Source organism: Polistes fuscatus, unplaced genomic scaffold (assembly GCF_010416935.1).
Source record: "Polistes fuscatus isolate 324 unplaced genomic scaffold, CU_Pfus_HIC Scaffold9, whole genome shotgun sequence".
In the NCBI taxonomy this organism is placed as follows: Eukaryota; Metazoa; Arthropoda; class Insecta; order Hymenoptera; family Vespidae; genus Polistes; species Polistes fuscatus.
The window spans coordinates 4,390,423-4,416,742 of NW_025113173.1; the positions used below are offsets into that span (position 1 = coordinate 4,390,423).

The 26,320-nt window shown below is 37.6% G+C and overlaps 1 protein-coding gene across 1 annotated transcript; it reads left to right on the forward strand.

Annotated features, from left to right (window-relative positions):
- Positions 1 to 1,829: 1,829 nt before the first annotated feature.
- Positions 1,830 to 26,166, forward strand: LOC122525443 (ecdysone-induced protein 74EF-like; the record flags this gene model as incomplete). Its single annotated transcript, XM_043648255.1, is given in 3 exon segments — positions 1,830 to 1,997; positions 2,398 to 2,634; positions 25,550 to 26,166. Coding segments are annotated over 3 exon segments (956 nt in total), but the record flags the coding sequence as incomplete, so codon positions are not given.
- Between the last annotated feature and the right edge of the window lie 154 nt (positions 26,167 to 26,320).

Here is a 26,320-nt window from a genome sequence, read left to right on the forward strand (position 1 = left end):
CACCCAGCAACAACAGCAGCAGCAGAAGCAGAAGAAGTTTAACAAAAAGAAATTATGAAAGAAAAGAAAACCAGAAGCAATCTTTCTCTCTCAACTTGGACTTGAAACTCGAGCATATTTTTTCCGCTCGTCTGCAGGATTGAAAAGAAACTGCGTATTATATGCATAGCTAAAGGGAAGAAAGATCAGTCCCCAAACGGAAAAAGAAGAAAAAGAAAAAGAAAAAGAAGAAGAAGTAGAAGAAGAAGAAAAAAATAAATAAAAAAGCAAGGACAAATAAAAAGACGAGACAGAAAAGTGGTGTGTATCCATTGGGAGGATGAACGTTGGTCGTTTGCAAGAGGAGCTACGCGATTGGTCGGTTAGATTCGACGCGGATATCCGAAACGCGGTGTGTGTGCTGGTTGAATTTTATTCTGCACGATTCGAGACGGAGAGAAAAAAAAATAAAAAGAAAAAGTAAGAAAGAGATACGTTTTGCATATTGCGATATGAAGATCGTGTCAAAAAATAATTCAACAAAAATAGAACAATTTCAAAGTGAAATAATAAATGAAAAAAAGATCTTATTCCTGGCAAAAGAGCGTGCATTAGGGGGGAAGGGGGGGATAAAAAGGGAGTGTGGGGTGGGGGTGATTTTAAAAAGAGAATAAGAAAAATCTGTCGGAACATATATAAATGTATGAGTATGAATTTGAAAGGATACAACAACAAAATAATGTGAAATAGAATAAGAGAATAATAGATGATAGGATAAGAGGATGAGAAAATAAACGAGAGAGAGAGAGAGGGAAGATGAGCTCGTGCAAGAGAACAACAAGAAGGCGGTGGTGGTGTCTATATAAAAGAGAGAAAGAGAGAGAGAGAGAGTAAGACAGATAGTCTCTCGTTTGGAAAGAGAAAAAAGAGAGAAAGATAGGGGGACAAATAGATAGTCACTCGTTTAAAAAGAGAGAGAGAGAGAAAGAGACAGAAAGAAGAGCCCTTTAGGGACTGGTTTACTCTCTCTCTCTCTGTCTCTCTCTCTCAGTTACTGTTTAGTCTCCTGCTCCTCTCGCGAAGAGGCCGTGGGAAGCACGGCAGATATGCATACCCAATGACCGGATGACCTTCGTCCGTTGCATAAAGATGCCTTTAATTGACCGCGCACGCGAAAACACGTTCGTTGTTGCTCCTGCTGCTGCTGCTGTTGCTGCTACTGATGGTGTTGCTGGTGATGCTGCTGGTGATGCTGCTGGTCCTGGTCTGGTGTTGCTGTTAATGCTGATGCGTTCGATAAAGCTCGAGGAAGAGAGATAGATAGAGAAAGAGTGAAGAATGGATTGGAAGCAGTAGTACGACTGCTTTCTTGAACTTCTAAACTGGGGTCAAGACTTTTCATGATACACGTTGACTAAATCCTGCTTATTGTTGTCTAGATTGAGATAATATGTTTAACGCATATTAAAGTAAGGAAGAAGAAAGGGGGATTAATGATGGAATATATCTGTGCTCTCAAAAAGGGTTTATATTTAGAGTACTAGTTCTGTTCTTTTTTTTCTTTGAAATATTTCAATGATATGTAAATTAAATGATCGAACGATATATCGTCTGATTTAATATAAATGAATTTTTTAGGATAATATTCGTCATGTGTAGTATATGATTCATAATTTATTGCAATTATTTGTATTTTATTTGTCAGTTATTGTTTGATTCATATATATGTATGTTATATTTGGTTATTGAGTGTGTTAATGTGATTTCGATATGAGATTAATAATAATCTACATGGCAAACGTATGTCTCTTTACTTTGTTACATTTTGCAAACGAAACCGATAATCCCAGGAAGCGGATCACTGCCAGCCAGCCCTGCGGACAGCGGAGTCAGTGACGTAGAATCAAGTACGTCCTCAGGTGGTAACGAGGACGCGAATCTCCTATTAAAAGCTAGGCTCAATCCTAATTCCTCCCTACAACCGAGTCTGGCGTCTCATCATTCACACTTATCCTCAGGTAAGATCTTCTACGATGATTCCTCATCTTATTTTAACAACTCGTTTATCTTCAAAAATATTCGATATAACGTTTGAACGTTTTCTTTTTTCTTTTGGGGTGGGGGTGGGGTGGCAACTTTACAGTACACTTTGCAGTAACATAAAATAACATAAAAGTATATTTTACTTATTATATAATAATAAAATATATTTTTATATATTTAAAAATTAATAATATTATAATAAAAATTAATAATATTATATATTTAAAAATATATTTTATTATTTTATAATTATAGACTATAAAATATTTCGATTTGATTTTGAATAAGGGAAAAAAAAAATCAAAAAAACGTGATATATAAATAAAGAATACAAAGATGATTAATGGCAATTGAAAATTGTGTTTGTGAATTTAGCTTTGGGTAGGTCAGCCTGTCACAGTCCTGGTGTGTATCCCTCTACGGCGGGTTTTCTACCACCCTCTTATCATCCTCATCAGCATCATCCCTCTCAGTATCACCCGCACAGAGGAAGTTCACCACACAATCAACACGGTAATCATAGTATGGGAGCGGCAATGGGACCCCCACATCATCATCACCACCACCAAACGCAAAGTCTTCAACATTTGCACTATCGTCAACCACCTACATGTAAGTTTATCTTCCTCTTATAATATCTTCGATATATAAAAATATATTCATATTTATTTTTTCTTTTTGATAAGATAAACTTTCCCCCATAAAGATTTTTTCGGATTTATTCTAAAATTATTCGATCAATGTACAAACTTTTATTCGCATAATCGTTCAAACGCACGTTTATTCGTGGCAGAGGAGATTAATTATCAATCTTTTAGTTTCGCGTTTAATTTTGAAAAACAAAAAACGTGAGAAAATTTATTGAAAGAAGTTAAAAAAAAAAATAATACTTCATAGTTGTTCTCGTATCGATACGACTGACGACGGGTTCGATTATCGAATATTTCGAAAGAATCGCGTGTGCAATGGTTCATTCTCACAGGTGCTTGCTCGCGCTTATGTGTGTGTGTGTGTGAGATTGCGATTGTGTGAAGAAGTAACGTAGGAGGTGGTGGATGAGGATAGGGAGGGGCCAGGGGGAGGGGACTTTTCTTTGACCTCGTTTCTTTATCGTAGTTGTCGGTCTCCTCGACGACAGTCGAGAATGTATCTCATACCTGATCGATAGAAACAAATATTCGATAAAGAAAACTGGGATTTTTCGATATCAATCTCGGGTTTACCATATTTGAGAGAGAGAGAGAGAGAGAGAGAAAAGAGAAAAAACAAGGGGAAAGAAAAATAAAAAAAAAAAAAATAATTTTTCGTATTGTTGTTCTTCTTCTTGTTCGATATCTCGATATCGATATCGATATGTTAAAAAGTTGTTCTTTTAAATATTAAAAAATTTATGCTTTAACAAAAAAAAAAAAGAATGGAACCATAAAATTCATCAAGGGTGTGTTGCATTTAATAATCAAAAAATAATTCTGATACGACTGGAATAATAATTTGATCTCTGAATAAATAAAACATCAATATGTTCGTATTTCTTGAAAATAATTAATTTTTGATCGAAGAAATATAAATAAAAGAGAAAATAAATTCGAAAAAATATCGTACGTTTAAAAAAAGAAAGAAAATCAGAGAACGAGAGCTTTAATTGATCCAATCTATCAAAATGACAAGATGAAACACAACGCTTTGTTTTTCTTTCCCACCTTCTATCTACGAATTAACTAATATAAAGTTGAAACGTGATTTAGCCATTGGGGGAAAACTTAAAGGAGAACTCACGATGATTTCAAACTCGATACATTGATAATAAAATACGTCGAACGTAATCGAATTTTATTTGGCATTGATAAAAAAGAAAAAAAAAAGAAGGAAACTAACTCGATGTAAATAGGAAAAGAAAGAAGAGGAAGAGGAAGAGGAAGAGGAAGAGGAGGAGGAAGAGGAGGTGGGGGGTGGGCTTGAGTTACATTTATTCCTCTTGATTCATTGTAATGCGTTGTATACTTTCGTATATAAATTATTTACACGTAAATTGCATTGCATCTATGTATGTATGTATGTGTGTATGTGTGTATGTGTGTATGTATGAATGTAAAGTGCATACTTGATACTGATCTATTTACTTGTTCACACAAGTTGAGATCGAGAACTTCCTCAACGGATGTTTAGACACCTTCTCTTCTCATCTCTTCACTTCTGTGTATCCTAAAGGAAATTAAAAAAAAAAGAGAAATAAAAAAAATGATAGGAAAGGATATGAAGAAGAAGAAGAAGAAGAAGAAAAAGAAGAAGAAGTTCGATTCGTTCCCGTGACCCACTTGACGTTCTCCGATTCTAACGGCCCAGATACGCTTCCTGCCTTATGTTAGATGATACACACACACACACACACACACACACGTACGAGTTTTACCGATTTACTTTAACGTTAGATCAAACACAACTCTTCCTTTTCATTTCTCTTTCTTTCTTTCTTTATTTCATTCTTTCTTTTCTTTCACTTTGATTTCTTTTCCTTTTTGTAACTCGCTTTTTTTACTTTGGGGAAATTAAAAAGAAACGCGTAAAGAAAGAAAAATCAGTTGATCAACGTCAACAATTTTGGCGAATAGAAGCGAAAATTATATACGATGGGGTGAGAGGAGGGGAAGGATTGAAGGGGGAGGTGTTGTATCGTTTTTAAATATTCTTTTTCCTGTTGTTTTATTTTAATTTATTTTATAAAGAATTTTTGTACGAATTTTTGTACGAATGAAATTGTTGCAAACGATTAAATTTGTCAATTCGTTTATTCTAATGAACGAATATTAATATTAATAATAATAATAATAATAAATGATTATAAAATACACAAGTGTTATAGAAATTGAATGAATAAAAATCAAAGCCACAGAGAGAGAAAGAGAGAGAGAGGGAGAAAGAGAAAGAGAAAGAGAGAAACTAATTAAACCCAAAGTGAAATATATATATTATTATTATATTTAATAATAAGATAATTTATATTTATATGTATAAATATCGGAGTAGTAATAGTAGTAGTAATATAAACGTATATAAGAGGAATTGGCCGAACCACGTTGCGGTAATAATAATTAATGACATTCTCTGGGAAAGCGTACGCAGCAGCTGTCGTTGCACACATTAATAATAACAAACACACTGAAACTTATTCGATTTCGATAAAGGAAGCATACTTTCGCACGTCAGATAGTATATATTTGTATGTTATGATGTGTGTGCGCGCGAGCGCGCAAATGTACGTGTGTATGTGCATGTGTGTGTGTGTGTGCGTACTCGTCGGACATCGCGTAATCCGTGCAAATGTATATCTCTCTCTCTCTCTCTTTTTTTTTCTCTTTCTCTGCACAAATTCTCATACGATATTCGATTAAAGTGGCAGCTGATTTTGTCGGCACGCACCTGGCACGCAACGTCTGTGATTGAAAAATCACGAGAAATGAGGAAAGATAAAAAGAAAAAAAGAACAAGCAAAAAAGGAAGATACAAACGAGAAAAGAAGAAAAAACGACGCGAGGTACCTTAAAAGTACGACGGACGATTGGGTAGATGGGGAGAATGGCGCCAAGGTTGTCTCTTTCACTGATATTATTGCATCGCGAATAAAAAAGAAATTTCCGAAGTGAAAACTTCATTCCCGATGGTATATAAAGTGTGTATAAAAATCCTGCAGCATACGGTGAAATTTATTTCTTTCGAAAGGAAAAAGTAAACGATCGGGGTGGAAGGAAACGAGGGTGGGGAGGGAGGAAGAAAGGGGGGGGGCTTGTCGGTTGTATCAATTATGGCAGCAAATGAAACAGATCGAGGGAAAAAAATCGTAAAAGAAGATAATAAAAACAAAAGGAAATGAAGGAAGAGTGAAAGAAAAAAGAAATATATATATATATATATATATACATACATTTGCGCGGAAACGAAATTAATTATCATCTCTCCACAATTATAATAACCGTGTTTGTGTGTGTTTGTGCGTGTGTGTCTGATTCGATTTCTAAAGGAACGAATGAAGACGCCTGACTCCGACGAAGACGACAAGATTCCGCGTGATGGTGATGGTGGTCAGTCTAATTCTCAACTCTTCTATTTCTCTATCGACAATATATCAAATCTAACTTTCCCCGGTTCGAAACTATTCCGTGAGTCTAACAACGCGTTCGACCCGATTTTCCATTATAGCTAAACGCGAACATAACGCGAACACTGCACACCACCACTATTACCACCACCATCACCATCGCCATCACTACTAACACTAATACTATTGGCTACTATTACTACTACTATCATACTTTTCTTTCTCTTTTTATTATGTATCTCGAGAACCAACGTGACCGTGATCGAAATTATTTGTCTCTCTTTCTCTATTACTCTTTCCGTTCTTTATTTATTTTTTTCCAATAATACTATGTTCCTTTATTAGCGAACAATTTTTGTATAAAATTAGAAGTCATTATTATTTACCTATATACGAGTATAATTTATCTCAATTTATGTGTTAGCTGTATCGAACAATAATTATACGAAGGTTTGCTTCGAAGGTTTCGAATTATTTTCATTTTACTTCGATAAAAATTCATTTGTGATCGTAAATAACGTTGTTAGGCTCGTAACTTTTTAATCCATTCACATTTAACGTTTAATAATTTTAGATTCCAACTTCATACGGAAATACATATATATATATATACATAATATAATTAATTTACAACAAAATTCCTTGAAATATAATAATACTCGATTACGTTGATGATATTCATAAATATTAATTATCAATTTTTTAAATAATTAACCACACAATATATATTGCATATATATATGTGGTTGTAATACACGTAGAGACATATTTTGTGGTTTTCATATATATACTACGCGTAAGAATACAAAAAATTCGTTAGATCGCAAACGTTGTGTGTAAGAAAATAAAATAAAACAAGTAAAGGAAAAAAATATTCGTGACCTCCTTTTGGAATTATAAGGATAAAAAAAATTTCGAACGACTACTACCGTTACTACCACTACTACCATTACTACGAAGAGGAGGACAGATGATGGTGTAAAGAATCTTTTGGTAATGCGAGCGTGCGGAAACACCGTACAACTACGGTGTAACGAGAGAGAATATGGCGACACTAGTCGGACCGTCGGAGTAAAAGTGTGCCGGATTGTATAATCGAACGTGAATAAGCAAAATGTTACGCCATAGCGATTTGGTAACTTTGCGGGGCGCCTCTACCTCCCCCTCCCCCTCCCCCTTTACCTTTTCCCTTACCTCCCTTCCTCCTCCACCTCCTCCTCCTCTTTATACCCTCACCTTCACCCCCACCAACAACGTACCACTACACAACCACAACCACAAAGTTAAAAGTCGCGTTCGACCGCGTTCCCATTGCTCTCTCATGACGAATAAGAGAAGAGAGAGGCGAGAGGTTTATGGAAAATTTTCTTTTTTTTTTTTTAGCCATGTCCAATTCTAATTTATTACAAATTATTTAAATTACAATTTCTGGTTAACGAATGGGAGAGAAGAAAATACGCGTACGAAATGTAAATGTAACAACAACGTGCGAATTTTATTCCATTCTGAAATTTGAATTTTACTCGGTTGCTATTGTATTGTTTCGCGTATTTAATATTTAATTTTGTAATATTTAAATTTATGGACTATACCGAGAAACATTTAAATGAATTAAAATGATCGATTTTTTACTTGTACGTATTTCCAATTGACAAAAACAACTGGTTACGATTTAGGAACAAACAAAATCGAAACTAACAACCTTCCCTCTTCAACCTGGGCGTGATCACGTAACATTATCTCTCTCTCTCTTTCTCCTTTTTAATATAATCGTTCTGTCACTCTGAATTTATTATCATTCGTAAATACTCTGTTAAATGTATTGGTTTTATATTAAATATAATGATTATAAGTTAAGATATATTTGTGTTATTAGTGGCCATATTGTTTTCTAACCTCAATACGATTGTTTCATATGTAAAAATATACGCAACATTAACGATTATTATACATAAAAGATTATTAAAAGTGTGATAAAAGGAAATTTTTGAAAAATAAGATATGGAAACTTAAATCGAACAAATAATACAAGCATATTTATTAATTATCGCAAAATGGCGACTAAAAAAGTTATAAAAATCGCTTTCCGTATGACAATGATTATAATAAACAAAATATACAAAATGGATACAAAAATAAAGGATACAAGAGAGCAGAATTTGTAAAAGATAAAAAATCGAACGAACTACTTAAGTTAAATAAAAAACAAAAAAAAGAAACAGAGTAATGTAAGGAGGCGCCAAAATTGAAAATGGTCGTTTGGCAATGACCGAGGCGCCACACTGCGGATAATAATAGAAGGTCAAAAGGATAGGGAAAAAATGAATGAATAAAACTAAAAAAGATGAATAGAAATTCTCGTGTCTATTTTCGCTAGGTCCGGTATTCGTCATAGATAGGTACGATCCTTCTTCTTCTTCTTCTATTAACAGTAAGCAGCAGCACTTCGAAAAGGGACCCGAGAAGATCAAGAAAGGCACGCGTCGAGATCGAAAGTGTTAGAACGAATGACACGAACGACACGACACGAACGTGGCACACATTTTGATGTGTGACGAGACGAGACAACGAGCTGCGTAACAAGAAGAAGGAAGGCATGAGGGAACACTTTACAAAGTAATGACGAACAAGAATGAAAGAGAAAGAGAAAGAGAAAGAACAGAGAGAAAGAAAGAAAGAAAGAAAGAAGAAAAAGAAGAAGAATAAATCGTTGGAGAGGTGAGGCAGAGAGGGAAAGATATTTGTAATTCGATTTAAGGAACGAAAGTAACAGGAAAAAACCACTGATCTAATCCAATCGATCTCTCGTTCATTGCACGTTTTTAATCGGAAATAGTTTTTTTTATTAAATATGACGTTTCTCTCCTATCTTAAGAATATTTTTCTCTTAATATTTTTTTCTTCTTTCTATACGTTTCTTATTTCTATATTTATATATATGCATATCGATATTTTCATTATCATTTTCTTTTTACTCCACATGTACGCGAATCCAACGCAGGGTTGGGGAGTGTGTTGTTCAGTGGGGTATTTTAAGTAAGTACTTTTTCCCAAGAATTTTTCTTTTTTTTTTTTCTTTTCCGATTGAAACCGATCGCTCTCGATTCTTTGTTGTTTGGCAAGCTCGAAAAGTAAACGATAGAAAGAAAGAAAGAGAGAGAGAGAGAAAACATATTTCTTTCAGGGTTCGTCGAAAAATCGTACGAAAATCACTGCGCGTTCGTAAAAGTGCGAGATTACTGGCTTCGAAAAAGATAGAAAGAGAGAGAAAAATGAAAAAAACGAGAGAGAAAGAGAGAGTGGTTTGAGAACGTCCTGGTTGCCCTAGATCAAGTACCCAACTCTTCGGATATTTTTAAAAGATCACCAGACGCGAGGCGTACCGACGTAATTTCGAATATATGCAAGAAAAACTCTGCGAAAAGGAGAGAGAGAAAGAGTGAGAAAAGGGGAAGGAGAAGGGAAGTGAAATTGAAGAAAAAAATAGAACGCAACGTGAGCGAACGATTTTTCTGCGTTGAATTCTTACGAAAAATGAAGATACTAAGCCAAGCTTCTTTTTTTTTCTAAATTCGTCTATCCTAATTTATCTTCTTCCTATTAGTTTTTTTGTTTTTCCAATATCTTTTACCTATTTTTTTTACTCTTTATATTCGTACTAATATATAGGATGCGTGGCTAATAATCAATCGTGACAAAATAATGATTTAAAGATAATAAGTTCTAGGCTATCGAAATGGAAATTAATTTCTAACTACCAATCTTCTTTTTCTCCGACTTCGATAACATATCTCTTTTGCTAATTCTTTCTAATGAATGTACATACTTATATTTTTTTTTTTTATTATTAATCGTTAAAATCAAATGAGTCATAGATTAAACGGAATTCGCGTTTATTTTCATTGTGAGATGTGTAAATGATATTACAGATTACCTATGATCGATCGTTTCTCTAATAAACGTATTAATTTTTGGTTATTACATACTCGGGTGTCTAACAATGATTTATACGATTGAGATTTATCGATTTGACGGTAGCATATCTAATTTTGCATTCTCCCTATTAGGTATTTTTCTTTCCTTCCTTCTTTTTTTCCGATTACTAAGCTCGTGATTTCGACGAGTGCGACGATAATAAGATAATGAGATAACGTCAAATGAAAGAAAGAGAAAAAAAAGAAAAAGAAGAGACGTGTGTGTGTGTGTGTGCGTGTGTATATACGGTATCACCAAACGGTAGTTCCATTTTCTTAACGATTAGCATCACATAACCTAATTTCGTATCGTCAAACTAGGTCACAGAGAAATGCTGCTTAAACTTTTCCGCGAAGTCATCGTGCCTTTTGCGAAGGACAAAAAGCAATGCAACACTTTCATCTTCTTTTTCTTCTTCTTCTTTTTCATACAATGATGATCTATAAAATGAAAAAGAAAAATCGAATCGATAACGAAAGGGAACAGATGAGAAGAAAACAAAGATGGCGAATAGACGAAAATTATCCTACCAATTGTATAACACACAAATATTTTGTTCTTTTTAATATTTCTTATCTATTTTTTTCTTCATTTTCTTATCACTCCTTATCGAGGAAGTTGTATTAAATTTAAAAATAACATGCCTCATTTTTTGATTCTTTTTTTTAATGATAATAAAAAAAAAAAAAAAACAAAAGAGATATAGATAATACCTAACCTAAAATTCGTCGCAAGATTTTCGATAATATTTCTAATCGAGGAAGTAATGAAAAAAAAAAATAATTATACGAAAGAAAAATATACGGAAGTTACTCTCGATAATGATCGAAAAAGAATGAGACGAAAGATATAGCCAATACCTAACCGACAATTTATCTAAAATGGCGATCAAATTTCGTTAATGAGGAAGTAATAAAACAATTAATAGAAAAAAAAAATATATACGTAAGTATCTCTCTCTCTCTTTTTCTAGTCGATGATGATGATCATCGCGATAATAATAATAATAATAATAATAATCATAATAATAATAATAATAATGTCTCCAAAGGATCCCGGATGCGTGTGAAACGACGAGGTTATGTAACACGTGCGTTTGTGTGCTGGTTGTGCTTAAGGCAGCCCGCAAGAAGTAGCGGGTAAAAATAAAGAAACAGAACGGGCGATGCAGCCTGTGCGGATTCTGAGTCTAGACTAGGTCTAGGTCTAGGTCGACTAGCAGCAGCACTAGGCAACAACTGCCCAGAGCAATAGAAAGAAAGAAAGAATGAAAGAAAGGAAGGGAGGAAGAAAAATAGAAAAAGAAAACGGCTATTCTACAACCACCGGTCATCATCGTCCTCATCATCATCATCATCATCATCATTATTCTTCTCACTTCCGGACCACCTCTCGTGAACCTTTTCTAAACCTCTCTTCATCACCATTTCTTTCACGTATTTTCTTTAAACGAAGATAGACAGTAATAAGAAAAATCTTTTGTTCATATTTTATTCTATCATTCTTTTACTAAATCAAACGAAACGGAAACAAAAAGAAACAGATGGACGAGTAAAATAAAATTAAAATAAAAATAAAAAAGGAAAGAAGGATACATCTGATTATTTTCGAATCGTCTCGAATCGCAACAGATTTCTTCGGTTTTTCTTTTTTTTTTTATTTCTTTCTTTCTTTCTTTCTTACTGTTTTTGTTTTTACATACATTCTTAGAATCGAAATAGATCCAGGGGGAAGAATATATATATATATATGTATGCATGCATGTAAAAAAAGAAAAAAAAAGTTGCAACGGAAAGCTTTATATCGTGCGTTTTTATACTCTTGTGAAAGTAATGCAAGATGGAGAGGAAAAGTGAGGAGGAGAAGGAGGAGGAAGAGGAAGAGGGAGGCACGGTCTCGAGAGAGTAAGCAAGCAAAAAGAGGACGATTGGAAGGTGCCACTACTACTTGCGGTAATAGTAGTAGTAGTAGTAGTGTAGTAGTAGTTTAAATGCTAGTAGTGATATTACTGTACTAGAAATAGTATAGTCTACTACTACTACTACTACCATCACCAGTTGTAGCTACTTTAAAGCCCGCCCTCGTCTAGGTCTAGGCCATCTAGGCGTTTACATTCTCTTCCTTATAGAAAACTATGCTGAAACTATTATAAACGATGTAAGAATAGATGAAGAAATCAATAAATATAGATTTCTTTCTATTTAATACGCGATCGTTGCTTCTTATTTTTATTTTTTATTTTCTTCTTTTTCTTCTTCTTAAATTATCATCAGGAATATGAGGAAAAGAGGTGTGATAAATAAAAAATAAAAAAGAAAAAAAAATATATATATATATTTATTAAGAAAAGGAGATATCGTGCAGAAAAAATGGCGAAAACGTAAACGCACGTGAAGCTTTCGTGACCACTATCGCTGATTAATAACATCGTAGTGGAACTCCGGAAGTTAAGAATGGGTGTCGTATTTTTATTGTAGGCTATGCCGATTCGTCGTAGGCACCCGTGAATCATACTTACAAATATGAGAGCTACAGGAAGTTATGACCGTGCCTTTTTTTCGGCCTTTTTATAAGATAGAAAGAGAATGTGAGAGAGAGAGAGAGAGAGAGGGAAAGAAAGAGAATGATAATTATCTGTAATAATTATCTATTATCATTCTTTCTTCTTCCTCTTCTTATCGAATTAAAAATACACGCAAAATACCCGCATATGTTTATTATACGTATCACATAAATGTGTGAATATGGTATTTGTGTATTACCAAAAGAATAATTGGCAAATAATCTTTTGAAAAATGGAAATATTATACGTTGCATACGAAAGTATTATCGGTCTCTTATTATTTGCTAAATTATATATGTAAGAAAAGAAAAAAAAAAAAGAAAAAAAGAAAAGAAGAATTACTTTGTAATTTATTCGTTACGATAGTCCGAGAAGGTTAAAAAACGAGTTAAATGTCCCGATTGAAATTATTCATCTACTTTGCATTCGTCAACACAGTTAAACAATTACCAAGAGAGAGAGAGAGAGAGAGAGAGAGACACATACATAATCGTAACTTTATTTCTATACTTAAACACAACATAATACTTGCGTTGTTTCCTACCGTTGAAGAATAAAAAAAGAAAAAAACAAAGTAAATAAATTATAATTTTGTTCTTGAGGAAAAACTCGGAACCATTTTCTTCCCACATATTTTATTTTTCTATTGTTAACATTACTCGCATTACGTGCATCACACACAGGTATATATATACGTGCATACATAAACATATTTTTTTAATATTGTTATATATATATACTCCCTGTTGTTTTTGTCAATGATTCCTTCATGATTATTTTTTCATTCCGTTCTCGACCTTCTATTTAAACTTTCATTTCCGTAAAAAAACAATGAACGCGTCCAAAGCACGAACAAAACTTAAGAGAGGAAGAATAAATAATATATATATATATATATAATATATATGTATATGTATATTTGTATATGACTTTCGTACGAAGTCAATAATAGAACTTGGCGTAACTTTACGAGAAAACTTGCGATCGCGTTCGCGAACTTTCTTGAAATATAAAAAAAGAAAAAAGAGAGAGAAAGAAGGAAACCGAAAGAGAATGAGAGAGAGAGAGAGAGAAAGAGAGAGAGAGGGAAAGTCAAATCAGCACTCGCGGTTATTTTCTCGGCTGGAGTTTTGCTTTCTCTTCCCCTTTCGTAGCCCAACGTTTAGCACTTGGAATCAAAGAGAAAGAAAGAAAGAAACAGAACGAAAGAGAGAGATAAAGAGAGAGAGAGAAGAATAAAGAGCCAAAGATAGAGATAGAAAAAGAAAGAAAGAGAGAAAAATAAGAAGAGTAGGTAAGCATTTGAGAGAGAGAGAAAGAGAGAGAGAAGAAAAAGAGAAAAGTAGAGAAGACGGTTCTCGGACGCGTACGGATAGGGTAAAGAGGAAAAAGAGGATGAGGAGGATGAAGGGGGAGGGAGAGACACACGCGGGTCGCTGGAGAGCGTCCTTCCTGGGTCTCTGCCCCTACCGACATATGTATTGTGTGTGTAGTATTGAATATTTGCGGTGTACATATAATCATCGTGACTCGAGTATTAGTATTAGTATTAGTATATTAATATGTGAGGAGGAGTATATAAGTGTATATGCAGTAGGACGAGTATGAGTGCGCGTGTGTGTGTTTATACGTGAAGTAGGTGTGGTTTATTTGTATTAGTAGTGTGGAAGTTAGGGTTTGTATATGTTAGAACGGCAACGCGTCGCACATACATCGCATATTTACTACCACATATTTATTTAGGCTTCGTGTTACACATTGATAGGGTAATATATGTGTATGTAAGTTCGTATATGTGTATCCGCATACGTGGTTGTATTCGCGTGCCGCCGCCACCACTGGTGCCGCCGGCAAAAATGCATAGCGCTGTTGTGTAGGAAACGGTTCTCAACCGGAGAAGAGTACCAACCGGACGCCTATAAACGTCCAATCGCGGTTCCTCCTATAGATTTTCTTTTTCAAAATGTAACACACAACGTGGAGGTTACGACGACGCGATCTCCTCCCGGGTAACCATATATATATATATATATCGTATGTATGTGTATGTGTAGGTGTGAATACTACATATATATTATATATATAAATGTACATCCTGGAAGGAGATAAAATAAGAGGGTCGGATGTGTTTCTCGATGCGATAACGATAAAGTCGATGAGAGTGCAGGTTTGTACAGAAAGAGGGAGAGAGAAAAAGAGGGAAGAAGTAGAAGGAGGAGATGAGAAGGATATTTCATCAAGGTCTTTTTCATCCTTCTTCTCCTTTTGCCATCCAGCGATATCGTGCAAGAACGAAAATTATACGATCAATCCGTCCGCCGCCATATTTAATTTCTCGATCAATTCGATAGATTCTTATCAAATCCCAATAATAATTCTAATTTCCTTTTTTTAACAAATTTTTCTCGTTTTTGTTCAATTTAAAAATAATAATATACAAACGCACAAATCCATACGATTAAATCCCAAATTTAATTCTCAAAAAACAAAAAAAAGAATATTAACTGGAAGATTTGAAATAGAAATAAAAAATGAAAAAGAAAACGAAGAGGAAAAAGAATAAGAATAAGAATAAGAATAAGAATAAGAATAAGAATAAGAATAAGAAGAAGAAAGTATTTGAAAATTGCACCGATGAGCGTCACTTAACTTCTTATTCCCATTATACTAGCTCACGCACGCCCTCACACGTGTGCGCGTGCACGTGCACCGAGCCTAACCGAGCTCTGCCGAGGATGCACATGCACATGCACTCGTATATATACATACATACGCGAACTGACTAATACAAGGGACAGCTAACGTACACGTGTACAACTACTACAAACTACTACTACCTACTAATACTACTGTACAACGATAGCAACAACTACACACAACTCAACTACAACTACAACTACAACTATACGACGACGACACGACGAGTTTCGCGTAGCTAAAGTATCGTGCGAGTATAACGCCGAAGGCGCACGTATTGGCGGTTTCAGCGAGGTATAGACGGTGACCTTGTCGCCGGCAGTTCACCCCGTCTGTCCCTCCTCTTTCCCTTCGCCGGCCTCCTCTTCCTCCTTCCTCCTCCCGACGTCGCGCGTTGCATCCTCTGACCCCCCCCTTCTCCCTCCTCCTCTCTATTTCTTCTCTCTCTCTCTCTTTCTCTCTTTCTGGTTTACTCACTTGCTCGTTTGCGTTCGTCGTTCCTTCCTCGATGCTTCGTGCACGATCTCACTACTCTACTCTGTCCTCTTTCCTCCCCTCTTCACTCTCTCTCTCTCTTTCTCTAACCAAAAACTTAATTATATATAACAGATATATGTGTATGTGTGTTAGGTATTATAGAAAAATATAACAAATATATTTCTAGTTTACGTAATTAATTAATAAATATTTGAATTAGCGTTGGAAAATGTTTATAAGATTATTTTATAGACAAATTTAAAAGTAACATTTTGATATTTCAATATATAATTTATATATATAAACAACTCTGTACAAACTTTCCGGGTAACCGAATACACACACATATATGTATATATATATATTTAGTCTTTCTTTTCTTACCGAAGACATAACTATAGTTCTTCTCTTCCTCTTGACTCTTTCTATCCCTTTTGCGCTTGCGTTAGTTCTTTGTCACACGTATACGGAACCGTAGTAAGTATATATATATACATATATATTCCGGCTCGTTTAGGCGCGTACAGGTCTGGTTCGGTTGCATCTCACGTTTTTAGGGTTCCCTTCTTATCTCTGTGATCCCTGTCCTTCTTCCTTGCTAATATGTATGCATATGTGTATGTATATTTATTTTTTCTGTTTTTATATATTTTTGTAGACACTTTTACTTAAATATATTATTAACATATATATAATTTTTTGATTACATTTTTATTCTACGTTATGTATATATATATATATATATATATACGTATATTCGCACATAATAATAATTCATATATCCTCTGGTATAAATATTTGCGTGCAACTACAGTTTCCTGTTTGAACGAGAGTATTTACTTATTTACTTACATGTACACACGAGGCCGCGTATGTAAACGCTCACTTTCATTCTCGCGTAAGCAACGAGACGTCGACGACGACGACTTTTGCTTTTCGCTTTTGTCCTTCTATCATCTCGTCGTCTACTTCCTCTTTCTCTCCTATTTTATATATACACGAGCCTTTTTTTTTAATCTCCTCTTTCTCTCCTTTCTGTATCAACACTAACAAAGAGACAAACTTACACACACTTTTCGTATCTACTTATTCTCTTTCTCTTTCTCTCTCTCTCTCTCTCTCTTTGTCTCTTCTTCTCTTTCAGATATCAAAAGACACTAACTTTCATTTCAAATATTTGCTTCTCCTTTCGTGTTCCGTGATAACGGTCAAAAACTGTATAATCTCACACTACTTTTGACGATTGACGAAAATGCATTTCCTGTTCGCGAGAAACAAAAGGAAAGAGAGAGAGAGAAAGAGAGAGAGAGAGAGAGATCCAGAATGAAAGAAAAAGAATCGTCGCGTTGAAAATTGACGATTTTTAATGATTCATTTCCGGCGCTTGACGAGGACCATACAGCTCTTTTTCATCTTCCTATATACTCCTACACTCCTCTTCTTTTATTCGTAGTAGTAGTAGTAGTAGTAGTAGTAGTAATGGTTGATTGTGTGGTATTGTATCGTTGGTTGTTTTGCGTGTAAAACCGAGATGACGCGCGGAAGCGGACTTTTGAAGAAGAAGAAGAAGAACAAGAAGAAGAAGAAGAAGAAGAAATGGTGGAACGAGTGGGAAAGGACCAAAAGATGAAGAAAAAAAGAAAACTGAAGAGAGGGAAAGAGAGAGAGAGAGAGAGAAGATATACGTAGAGTTCTCTCGTATGAGAATATATTCACGCACACACCCGCGCACGCGCGCGCGCGCGCGCACCCGTGCACTCACTCGTCTCTCTAAATATAATGTCGCGAGTTGAAAGAGTTTAGTAGGAAAGAGAAAGAGAGGAAGAGAGAGAGAGAGAAAGAGAGGGAAAGGGAGGGAGAAAAAAGAGTACAAGAGTACAAGAGAAAGAAAGAAAGAAAGAGAAAGAGAGAAGTTAGAAAGGGTGACGCGTTGGCTTGCGCACGATAATCTTAGTGGCGCGTGCACGCAGCTGCATCGGCGGTGCATACTGCACGCACACGCGACGTTGCAGCTAGCCTAGACCTAGACCCACTGAGCTAGCCTAGACCCGCGGATATATATGGTCGAGGCAGCTTGGGTGGAGGAAGAGGAGGAAGAGGAGAAGGAGGAGGCGGAGGTAGTGTATGCTCGGAGGAACGGATGGAGGAACGAACTATACGAATGGACGGACGGACGGACGGACGGACAGACGGAAGGGGGGAAAGCCCCAGAGCAAACAGCCTGTCTTCGAGTACTATACTTACTTACTATCGGAGAAAGTGAGCGGAGGAACACTCTGTCGCGACACTGTTCAACCTCCACCTCCTCCTCCTCCTCAACCCACCCTCCTCTTTCTCATCGTTCTCATCGTTACATGCTTCCATTTTCCTCTTTCTTTCCTTTTTTCTTTTTTTAATCGCGTTCCAAATAAACGGACATAATATATCTTTTCCTTATCTTATATTCTCTTCTCTTTCTATTTTTGCACACAGATACATACAATGAAAGAAAACGTTTAACACCGTTTCTATAACCTTTTCGAATTATCGATTACGTCGATTACGTTAAAAGACATGCTGCAGTGTTGTATCGTTGTGACGTGTATTACTACACCATTACCATTACTATTAATACTAATACTATTACTACACTGCTACTTATTTATACCTTGTTTTTTCTCTCTCTCTCTCTCTCTCTCTTTCTCTTTTTCTTTCTCTTTCTCTCTTGTTTCTTTGCGATATGTCTCGGATTGATTCTAGGCCAGATTTCTTTCTCTTTCTCTCTTTTGGTCGTGTATCGTTTAACTTATTTACATTCTCAGCTGCACAATTGCCGCTTTATCATATTATTTGAATCGTAACATAAGTACGATAATAATATTGTGCGATCGGTGTCAATAGTACTGACCCAAATCACCGACGACCGACGACCACTCAGAGTTTCAATATTATCTCTCCGTTAGGCTTTTGGCAGTGTCGCATTATACAAAAAGGTTATCGTTATGCTTGTAAGGAAGAGAAAACAGAAAGTAAAAAACTAAAGAAAAGAAAAAAAGTACCGCGATAATTCAATGCGTGATTCTGCTTCATATCGGAGAATTTAATGTCTCAAGAGTGCAAAAATATTTTTATATAAATTCAACAAATTCGTAGATTTTAGATCGTTAAAATTCATTCTCTCTGAGGGTGTACTTATATATATATATACAAATAACCCTCCTTGTCACCGTCTCGTCGTAACCCTAACGCATATATAACACAAGCGACCTCCCGCTGTTTCCTATACCCGGCAGCGAAGAAAGAAAGAAAGAAAGAAAGAAAGAAAGAGACAGACAGAAGAAGAGAGACACACTCCTCGTGTAGTAGTATTAGTAATAGTAACTCTCCTGCAAAGTATACCGTAAAGTCCAGAAGTCTCTTTTCTCATTCCCTATTATATCTCGTCGACATTTAAGAACATTTCTATATACATTCGTATATACCAATATACATACACATACTATACATACACCTACATAGATATACTGTCAGGATCGACGCGTTCCTTGCGAGCCGTTCTATATTAGCTCGAGTATATCGCATACTACGTTTACGAAGTATTCGTTCCGCGTCGCATTTTCCAGCTCGAAGAGACGCGACCCATCCTTAGATCTATCTTTCTCTCTCTTTTTCTCTCGTTCTCTCTTTCTTACTATTTTACTCCTTTACTCTCTCTCTCTTTCTCTCTCTTTCTCTCTTTCTCTTTCTCTTTCTCTCTAAGTCGCGCAAGAAGTCGCGCCCACCTTGTACGCGCTTCTCTCTTCATGGTCACTGACCTCGCACACGTCGCGTACGCGACGACGGAAGAAGACTCACGCATTCTTCCCATTCGACCTCCTCCTCCTCCTCCTCCTCTTCCTCCTCCTCCACCTCTTCTCAGTTCTTCTCTACCTCCACTTCACCCTCTCATCGTGCCATCGTCTTCTTCTTCTTCTTCTTCTTCTTCCTCTTCTTGACCTCTGTCCACGTCGGCTCGCGAAAAGAAATAATGCGTGCGACGTAGGCAATGCACGCACCGGAGTTGGGACCGGTCCCCTAACGTATAGATAGATAGATACATACATACATACATGCATATATATCTAGTGTTGTACATGGAATTGGTAGAGCTATGTGTATACGTGTTCTACGATAGAACACGATAATGGACTATGCGTGGTGAAGCATAGGGTGCACCTAGTACTCCTCTTTATCCTTCTTCATCTTCTTCCTTCTTCTTCTTCTTCTTCTTCTTTTTTTTTTCTTCTTATTTTTCTTTTTCATTTTCTTCTTTTTCTCTTGAAACGCTTTCGAGACTTCCGTGTACGCTCTGCGAGCTCTTCTAGAGGTAACCTATAAAGAAAGAGAAAGAGAGACCAGACTATGCTGCGCTGCCCACCAGCGTGATACGTGCAGCAGGAAGCTGGCAATAAGAATCTCATCGAACGATCGACGAACCCGCGAAGAAACGTAGGCCACGATACTTCTCTCTTCCCTTTCCCTTTCCCTACCATACCATACCCTACCCTACCCTTCCCTTCTCTTCTCTTCTCTACCCTTTCTTCTTCTTCGAGGCCCTGCGGGATATAAATCGAACGAACGTGCTCACGGGCGTTCTTTTCCATGGCCTAGGAACTTTTATTGGTTCTCGCGAGAATAGCTCACACAATCTCTCTAGTTCTCTTATTCCTAACCTATCTATGTGTGTATGTATGTGTGGTGGTAAAATCGAGGACGATCTTCCTTGATTTTTATTATTAACACCGATGACGACATTATACGATTCTCTTTGCCCAGGCACAGAGAACAACTCCAACAGTCTTTAGTTATCTTCTTTTTCATCGTCTCATCTTTTTTCGTAGTTTTTCCTCGAATGAAAAAAATGAAAAAAAAATGAAAAAAGAAAAAACACGAAGAAAAAAAGGAAGAAGAAAAAAGAAGAGTTGAAAAAGAGAAGAAGGTATGCGGTCATTGCGGATTCGTGAAACCGACACGACGATCGGGGTAAGGTAGGGGGAGTATAAAGTCTGTCTTTTGTACGCTTTATTACGAGTCAAGGTAGTCGCGTAGAAGAAAAACCACGCCTGTAGTCTGGAACGTGATTATCTCTCTCTCTCTCTATTTCTTTTTTCTTTTCTTTTTATTTATCTTTTTCTGTCTTTTTCATTCTCGTCAGTAACCGCGAATAACATTAATACGATGAAAACAGATAGGCCGAGCAAGTTTCCTCTCCAATTTTCATTTTCGTCGTCGTACGTATGCGTGTATATCGCGACATGGAGATCTGCCAATTTTGTTCCTTCTTTTCCGGATAAGTTTCTTTCTCTTTTTATTTCGAAAGAAAAGAGAAGAGAAAGAGAAGAGAAGAAAGAAAGAAAGGAAGAAAAGTATTCACACTCGAGTGTAAAGAGAGTTGACGATTTTCAACGAGTTTTGGGGGGTTAAAGATAGTAGCTCAAGGCAGTGGGGTAACATAATAGGCTGAGAGAGAGAGAGAAAGAGAATAAATAGGAAGGGAGGAGCAAAAGAGGAAGGGCTACTTTAGGCTTAGAATGAAAGAAAGAAAGAAAGAAATAAATAAAGATAGAAAGAGAGAGAGAGAGAATGAGAAAGATAGAAAGAGGAGCGGGGTGGAGAGTAAGGAAGGGTGTAGGTAAAAGGCAGTAAAAAGAAAATAAAAAGATGAAGAAGAAAGAGGGAGAAGAGCGCATCGGCAGAGAACGAAGCGACGAAGACGACGAAGACATGAGGACGTTGACGACGAGATATAGTAAGGAGAGTTGAGGGGAAAGAAGAAGAAGCAGAAGAAGAAGAAGAAGGAGGAGGAGGAGGAGGTAGAGAAGAAGAGGAAAAGGGGAGAGGAGGAACGTCTTGTCGCGTCGTCGGTCCGTGAACACCAAGTTCCTTCATCGTGTGTTCTCTTCTCTGCTCTATACATATATATATACATATGATACGTATATATATCTATGTGTGTGTGTATATATACGTATGCGTGATGGTAGCACGGTGCATCGGACTAGCCGCTCGCGAATGGAGGTGGAGAGAAGAGAGAAGGAGGAGAAGGATAGAGCAGTTAAGTTAGTCTGTCGGTCAGTGACTGCCTGACTTTCCCGGCGCAGCTGAAGGTCAACTCTCCCCTTCTCTCGACCTCCTCCTCCTCCTCCACCACCTCTTCTTCTTCCTCCACCGCCACCGCCGCCGCCACCACCACCACCAACAACAACACCAAACCAACACCAACACCAACACCGCTGCATCTCTCCCGCTTGCACCCTGCCACCCTGCTCCCTCCCCCCTTGCACCGACGCACACCGCCGTGGCCCATCTTTATCCTACTTCCCTCCATCTCCTCTCTTCCCTCTCTTCCTTTTCCTCCTCCACTGTGTATGCACCGCTATATGTTGCACGCCTCGAGACTACACCAGCTCGAGGGATTCGTGATCCATGATCGCTTTGTTTATACCGTCGTCGAATACTTTCGGCTGTTCTTCTCCCGCCTCCCCCCACCTTCTCTTCCTCCTCCTCGTCTTCCTCTTCTTCTTCTTCTTCTTCTTCTTCCTCTTCCTCCTTCTTCCTTTTTTCTTCTTACTTCTTACTTCTTCTTCTTCTTCTTCTGCTTCTTCTTCTTCTTCCTCACTTGCTACTACAGACACCATCGATATGCTTTCCATCCCACATCATCTATAACACACACTCCCTTCTTTACTCGATCCACGCACGCACACGCGCGTAAAATCATCTTCCTCTCTTTCGTTTTGCTTCAATTCCCCGTGCTTTTAAACCGATCAACTTGTCTGTTCACTTACAATTAAAACCAGTAACCAATGCCGAAAATATGGCTGCCGTATAAATGATCGAGTAAACTTTAAAGACGGATTTCAAATTATATATATATATGTTTTTAAATATTAGAAATAATATACTGTTATACTCATTAGCGTACATTTACCTTCAAAAAAAGTAAGGTCGCGACATTCCTTGTACGTTCCTCTTCATCCATTTTTCTCTCTCTTTCTTTCTCTTTACGTCGCCTCTCTGTGGTATAGGTCAGTGAAGTAGTATTTCCCCCACTTGAGACCTCCTAGACAACGGGTCTACGAGATTGACTCATCTAGCCAGTCATACCGCGCGTAAACACGGTCCGCTTCAGCTGTTCTATCTCTCTCTATCTCTCTCTCTCCCTCTCTCTGTCTTTCTCATTCTCATTCTCATTCCCTCTCTTCGTCATTCTTCTTTTATCTCGTTCGCACAGCCATTCTCTCTCTTTTTTTCTCTTTTATATACATACACAGTATACGTACATACATATGTGTGTATGTGTGTGTACTCATAGCTCGAAAGAACAACGGGGCGTTCTCTCTCTTTATTTTTAGAGCCACCACGAAAATCCAAATCTCCCCTATTTTGTTCTCTCTATCTTTGTATGTTTCCCTCCGTTCATCCTTTTTTTACTCTTTTACTCCCCAATTTCTTTCTCTCTACTTTTTCTACCAATTTTGTCTTTCATTCTTTCAAAAGAGCCTAGAGGAAGTCTCCAAGGAACATCGAAAGTTCTAGCTAGGGCCCTCCACACCCCTCCCCATCCCCAAGGAACTGTGCAATGAGATTGAGACGGTTAGGAAGAAGTATAGTGGGATAGGGTTAAAGGAAAGAACGAAGGAACGGACGAAAAGAAACACGGCGTGGACGAGGAACGAGAGAAAACGGTGGAATAGGGTTGGGAGGAGTGTGAGAGGAGACTCCGAGAATGACGATGAGGAGGAGGAGGAGGAGGAGGAAGAGGAGGAGGAACGGGTGGTAGAAAGGGAGGAGTAGAAGAGGAGAGGTGAAAGCGCAGAGTTCCGATTTTAGCGCAGTCGCGGCGCTATTATGCACTAGTAGCGGCTTGATGGCGTCACCCGTGCAACCTTGGCTCGGGTCAGTCCTCTATCATACTACTGCAGGCAGAATCCGCTCTCTTTCTCGTTCTCTCCTCTCCTCTTCTCTTCCTTCTCTCTTATTATTCCTTTTTCTCTTCACCTCCTCTCTCTCTCTCTCGGGGGTTCTTATCCGTTTCTCTAACTTCTTCTTCTTCTTCTTCTTCTCCTCTCCTTCATTTTGCAATGCTCTATACACGTACCTACCACGCTTATGTACATGTAAAGGCACTGACCACACGCGGTCAGTGGCGTATATATAAAACGTTTCCTATTCGCAGGGTAACCTTGCTTGTCATGTACTAAATATAAAGAGAGAAAGAGAGAGAGAGAAAGAGAGAGAGAGAGAGAGAGAGATGAGTAATACAGTTAGCCGTCGTTGTCGTTGTGTCGTTCGACGTTCGTAATGTTATTTCACATTAGCAAGTACTATCAATCGTTCGAACGTTTCAAAGTCGAGATTATATAGAAGTTGAAAAATGAAATCAATTATTTTTCTTATTGCATGCTTGTGTTCTCCTTTTTTTATTCGTACGTACGTTTCTATACGCCACGCCTCCCACCCTCCTTCTCTCTTTCTCTCTCTTTTTCACATACACGATATATATTTATATTTTTTTCTTTCTCTTAAAAGAGACAAATCGTGCAACGAGAGAAAGAAAAAGAGAGAGAGAGAGAAAGAGTAACTCGTATCGTTAGAGTACGGGTGCACCGAAGGAAGAGACAAGCAACAACACCCTGACACCGGGATCGAACCGGCACGCGGCCATAAACGATGTTTCCGTCGTCTACGGATCGTGAATTCGACTCCTCGTTCCTCTTTCCTTTTCCTCTTTCCCCTTTCATCCGCGTTCCTTCTACATTCCCTCCTCTTCCCTCCTCTTCCCTTCCATTCCCTTCCCATCTCTTCCCTTTTCTCCTCTTTCTCCTGCTCCTCCTGGTTCAACCAGAATAGTCGGTTTGTTCTCGTCGTTTTGTTAAAAAGAGATGGACAATCATTGTCAGGAAAAAGACGGACCTACAGACAGAATGATAGAAAGAGAGAGAGAGAAAAAAAGAATGAGAGAAACATGCACAGAGAGAGAGAAAGAGGAGTGAGAGAGAGGACGCGGGGAGATCGATGGGGGAGTAAACAGGAAAAAGGGGCTCCGTTATCGAGCCCGGCCAACGCGTTCTCGAAACATCGATCATCCGGCGACAGAAAACGACGGCAGGACACCGCCGTCGCCGTCGGCGACGATCGTGTCCGTGGAGAAGGGCTATTAATAGTGTGTTTCTCGTTGCACGTTCAACCGCGACCATATATCCAAAGTCGTGGCGCGAAAACTCTCTTTCTCTCTCTCTTTCTATTCTACGAATGCCTTGTTTTTGTTTTCTTCAATTTTTAATTCAAAGAATGATAAGATTTGAAATGTACAAATGGAACCCGCGCGCGGTAACGCTAGATCAATTGGATCCTAATTCTGCATGATTATTTCCCTTTATCGTAATTACTGAAAGATATACGATTGGCCTTGAATTCAAAAGTTACGATATTTATTGATATTTCAAATATTCGAAAACGGCGTGTAAATTGATTGATAAATAGGGCTCGTCGTAAGAGAATATCATTTTGAAATTTGAATTTTTGGGTCAGGTGGCGCTACCTAGGTGCGCTATTGCGTAACTATCCGTTTATCAGCGGGGAAAGTTTGAATTTCGAACGTACGTGGATTTATTTTTTGACGATGTTTATATATTGTATTTTGATTTGATTATTTTCTGGGACGAATGATCATACTAACGTGTTATCTTTTCTCGTTACAGTATCCGAGAGTTATAGCAGTTACGTAAACTCGATGTACGGGGGTGGAGGACAATTCGCGACACCTTGTACACCGAGTCCACCGAGAGGACCTGGTGGCGTACCGACGAGCGTAATCCAAGCAGCGACGAGTTCGGTATCGGACGATCTTTATCTTTTGGAACTTGGTTTTCCTCCACGTTCGAAGAAAAACAAATTGAAGAAACCACGTCAAGGGGAGGGTGCTACGGTTAAAAGGAAATCGCGGGAAGGTTCTACGACATATCTTTGGGAATTTCTATTGAAATTGTTACAGGATCGTGAATATTGTCCGCGATATATTAAATGGACGAATCGCGAGAGAGGAGTATTTAAATTGGTCGATAGTAAAGCCGTATCGAGACTCTGGGGTTTGCATAAGAACAAGCCTGACATGAATTACGAGACGATGGGTCGCGCCTTGAGATACTATTATCAACGTGGCATTTTGGCGAAGGTCGACGGACAGAGATTGGTATATCAATTCGTCGACGTACCCAAGGATATAATAGAGATCGACTGTACGGGCGCGTGAGATAGGTCTCGTTGCTGTTTCTCGAGAAATGAGTATGTTAAACGAACACAACGAGGAGGAGGAGGAGGAAGAGAAAGAGAAAGAGTAGAAATAAAAGTAGAAGGAGGAAGAAGAAGAAGAAGAGGGAAGAAGAAGAAGAAGAAGAAGGAGAAGAAGAAAAAGAAGAAGAGGAGGAGGAGGAGGAGGAAATTACCGCTACCTTGAAAACTTCATTTTTCTT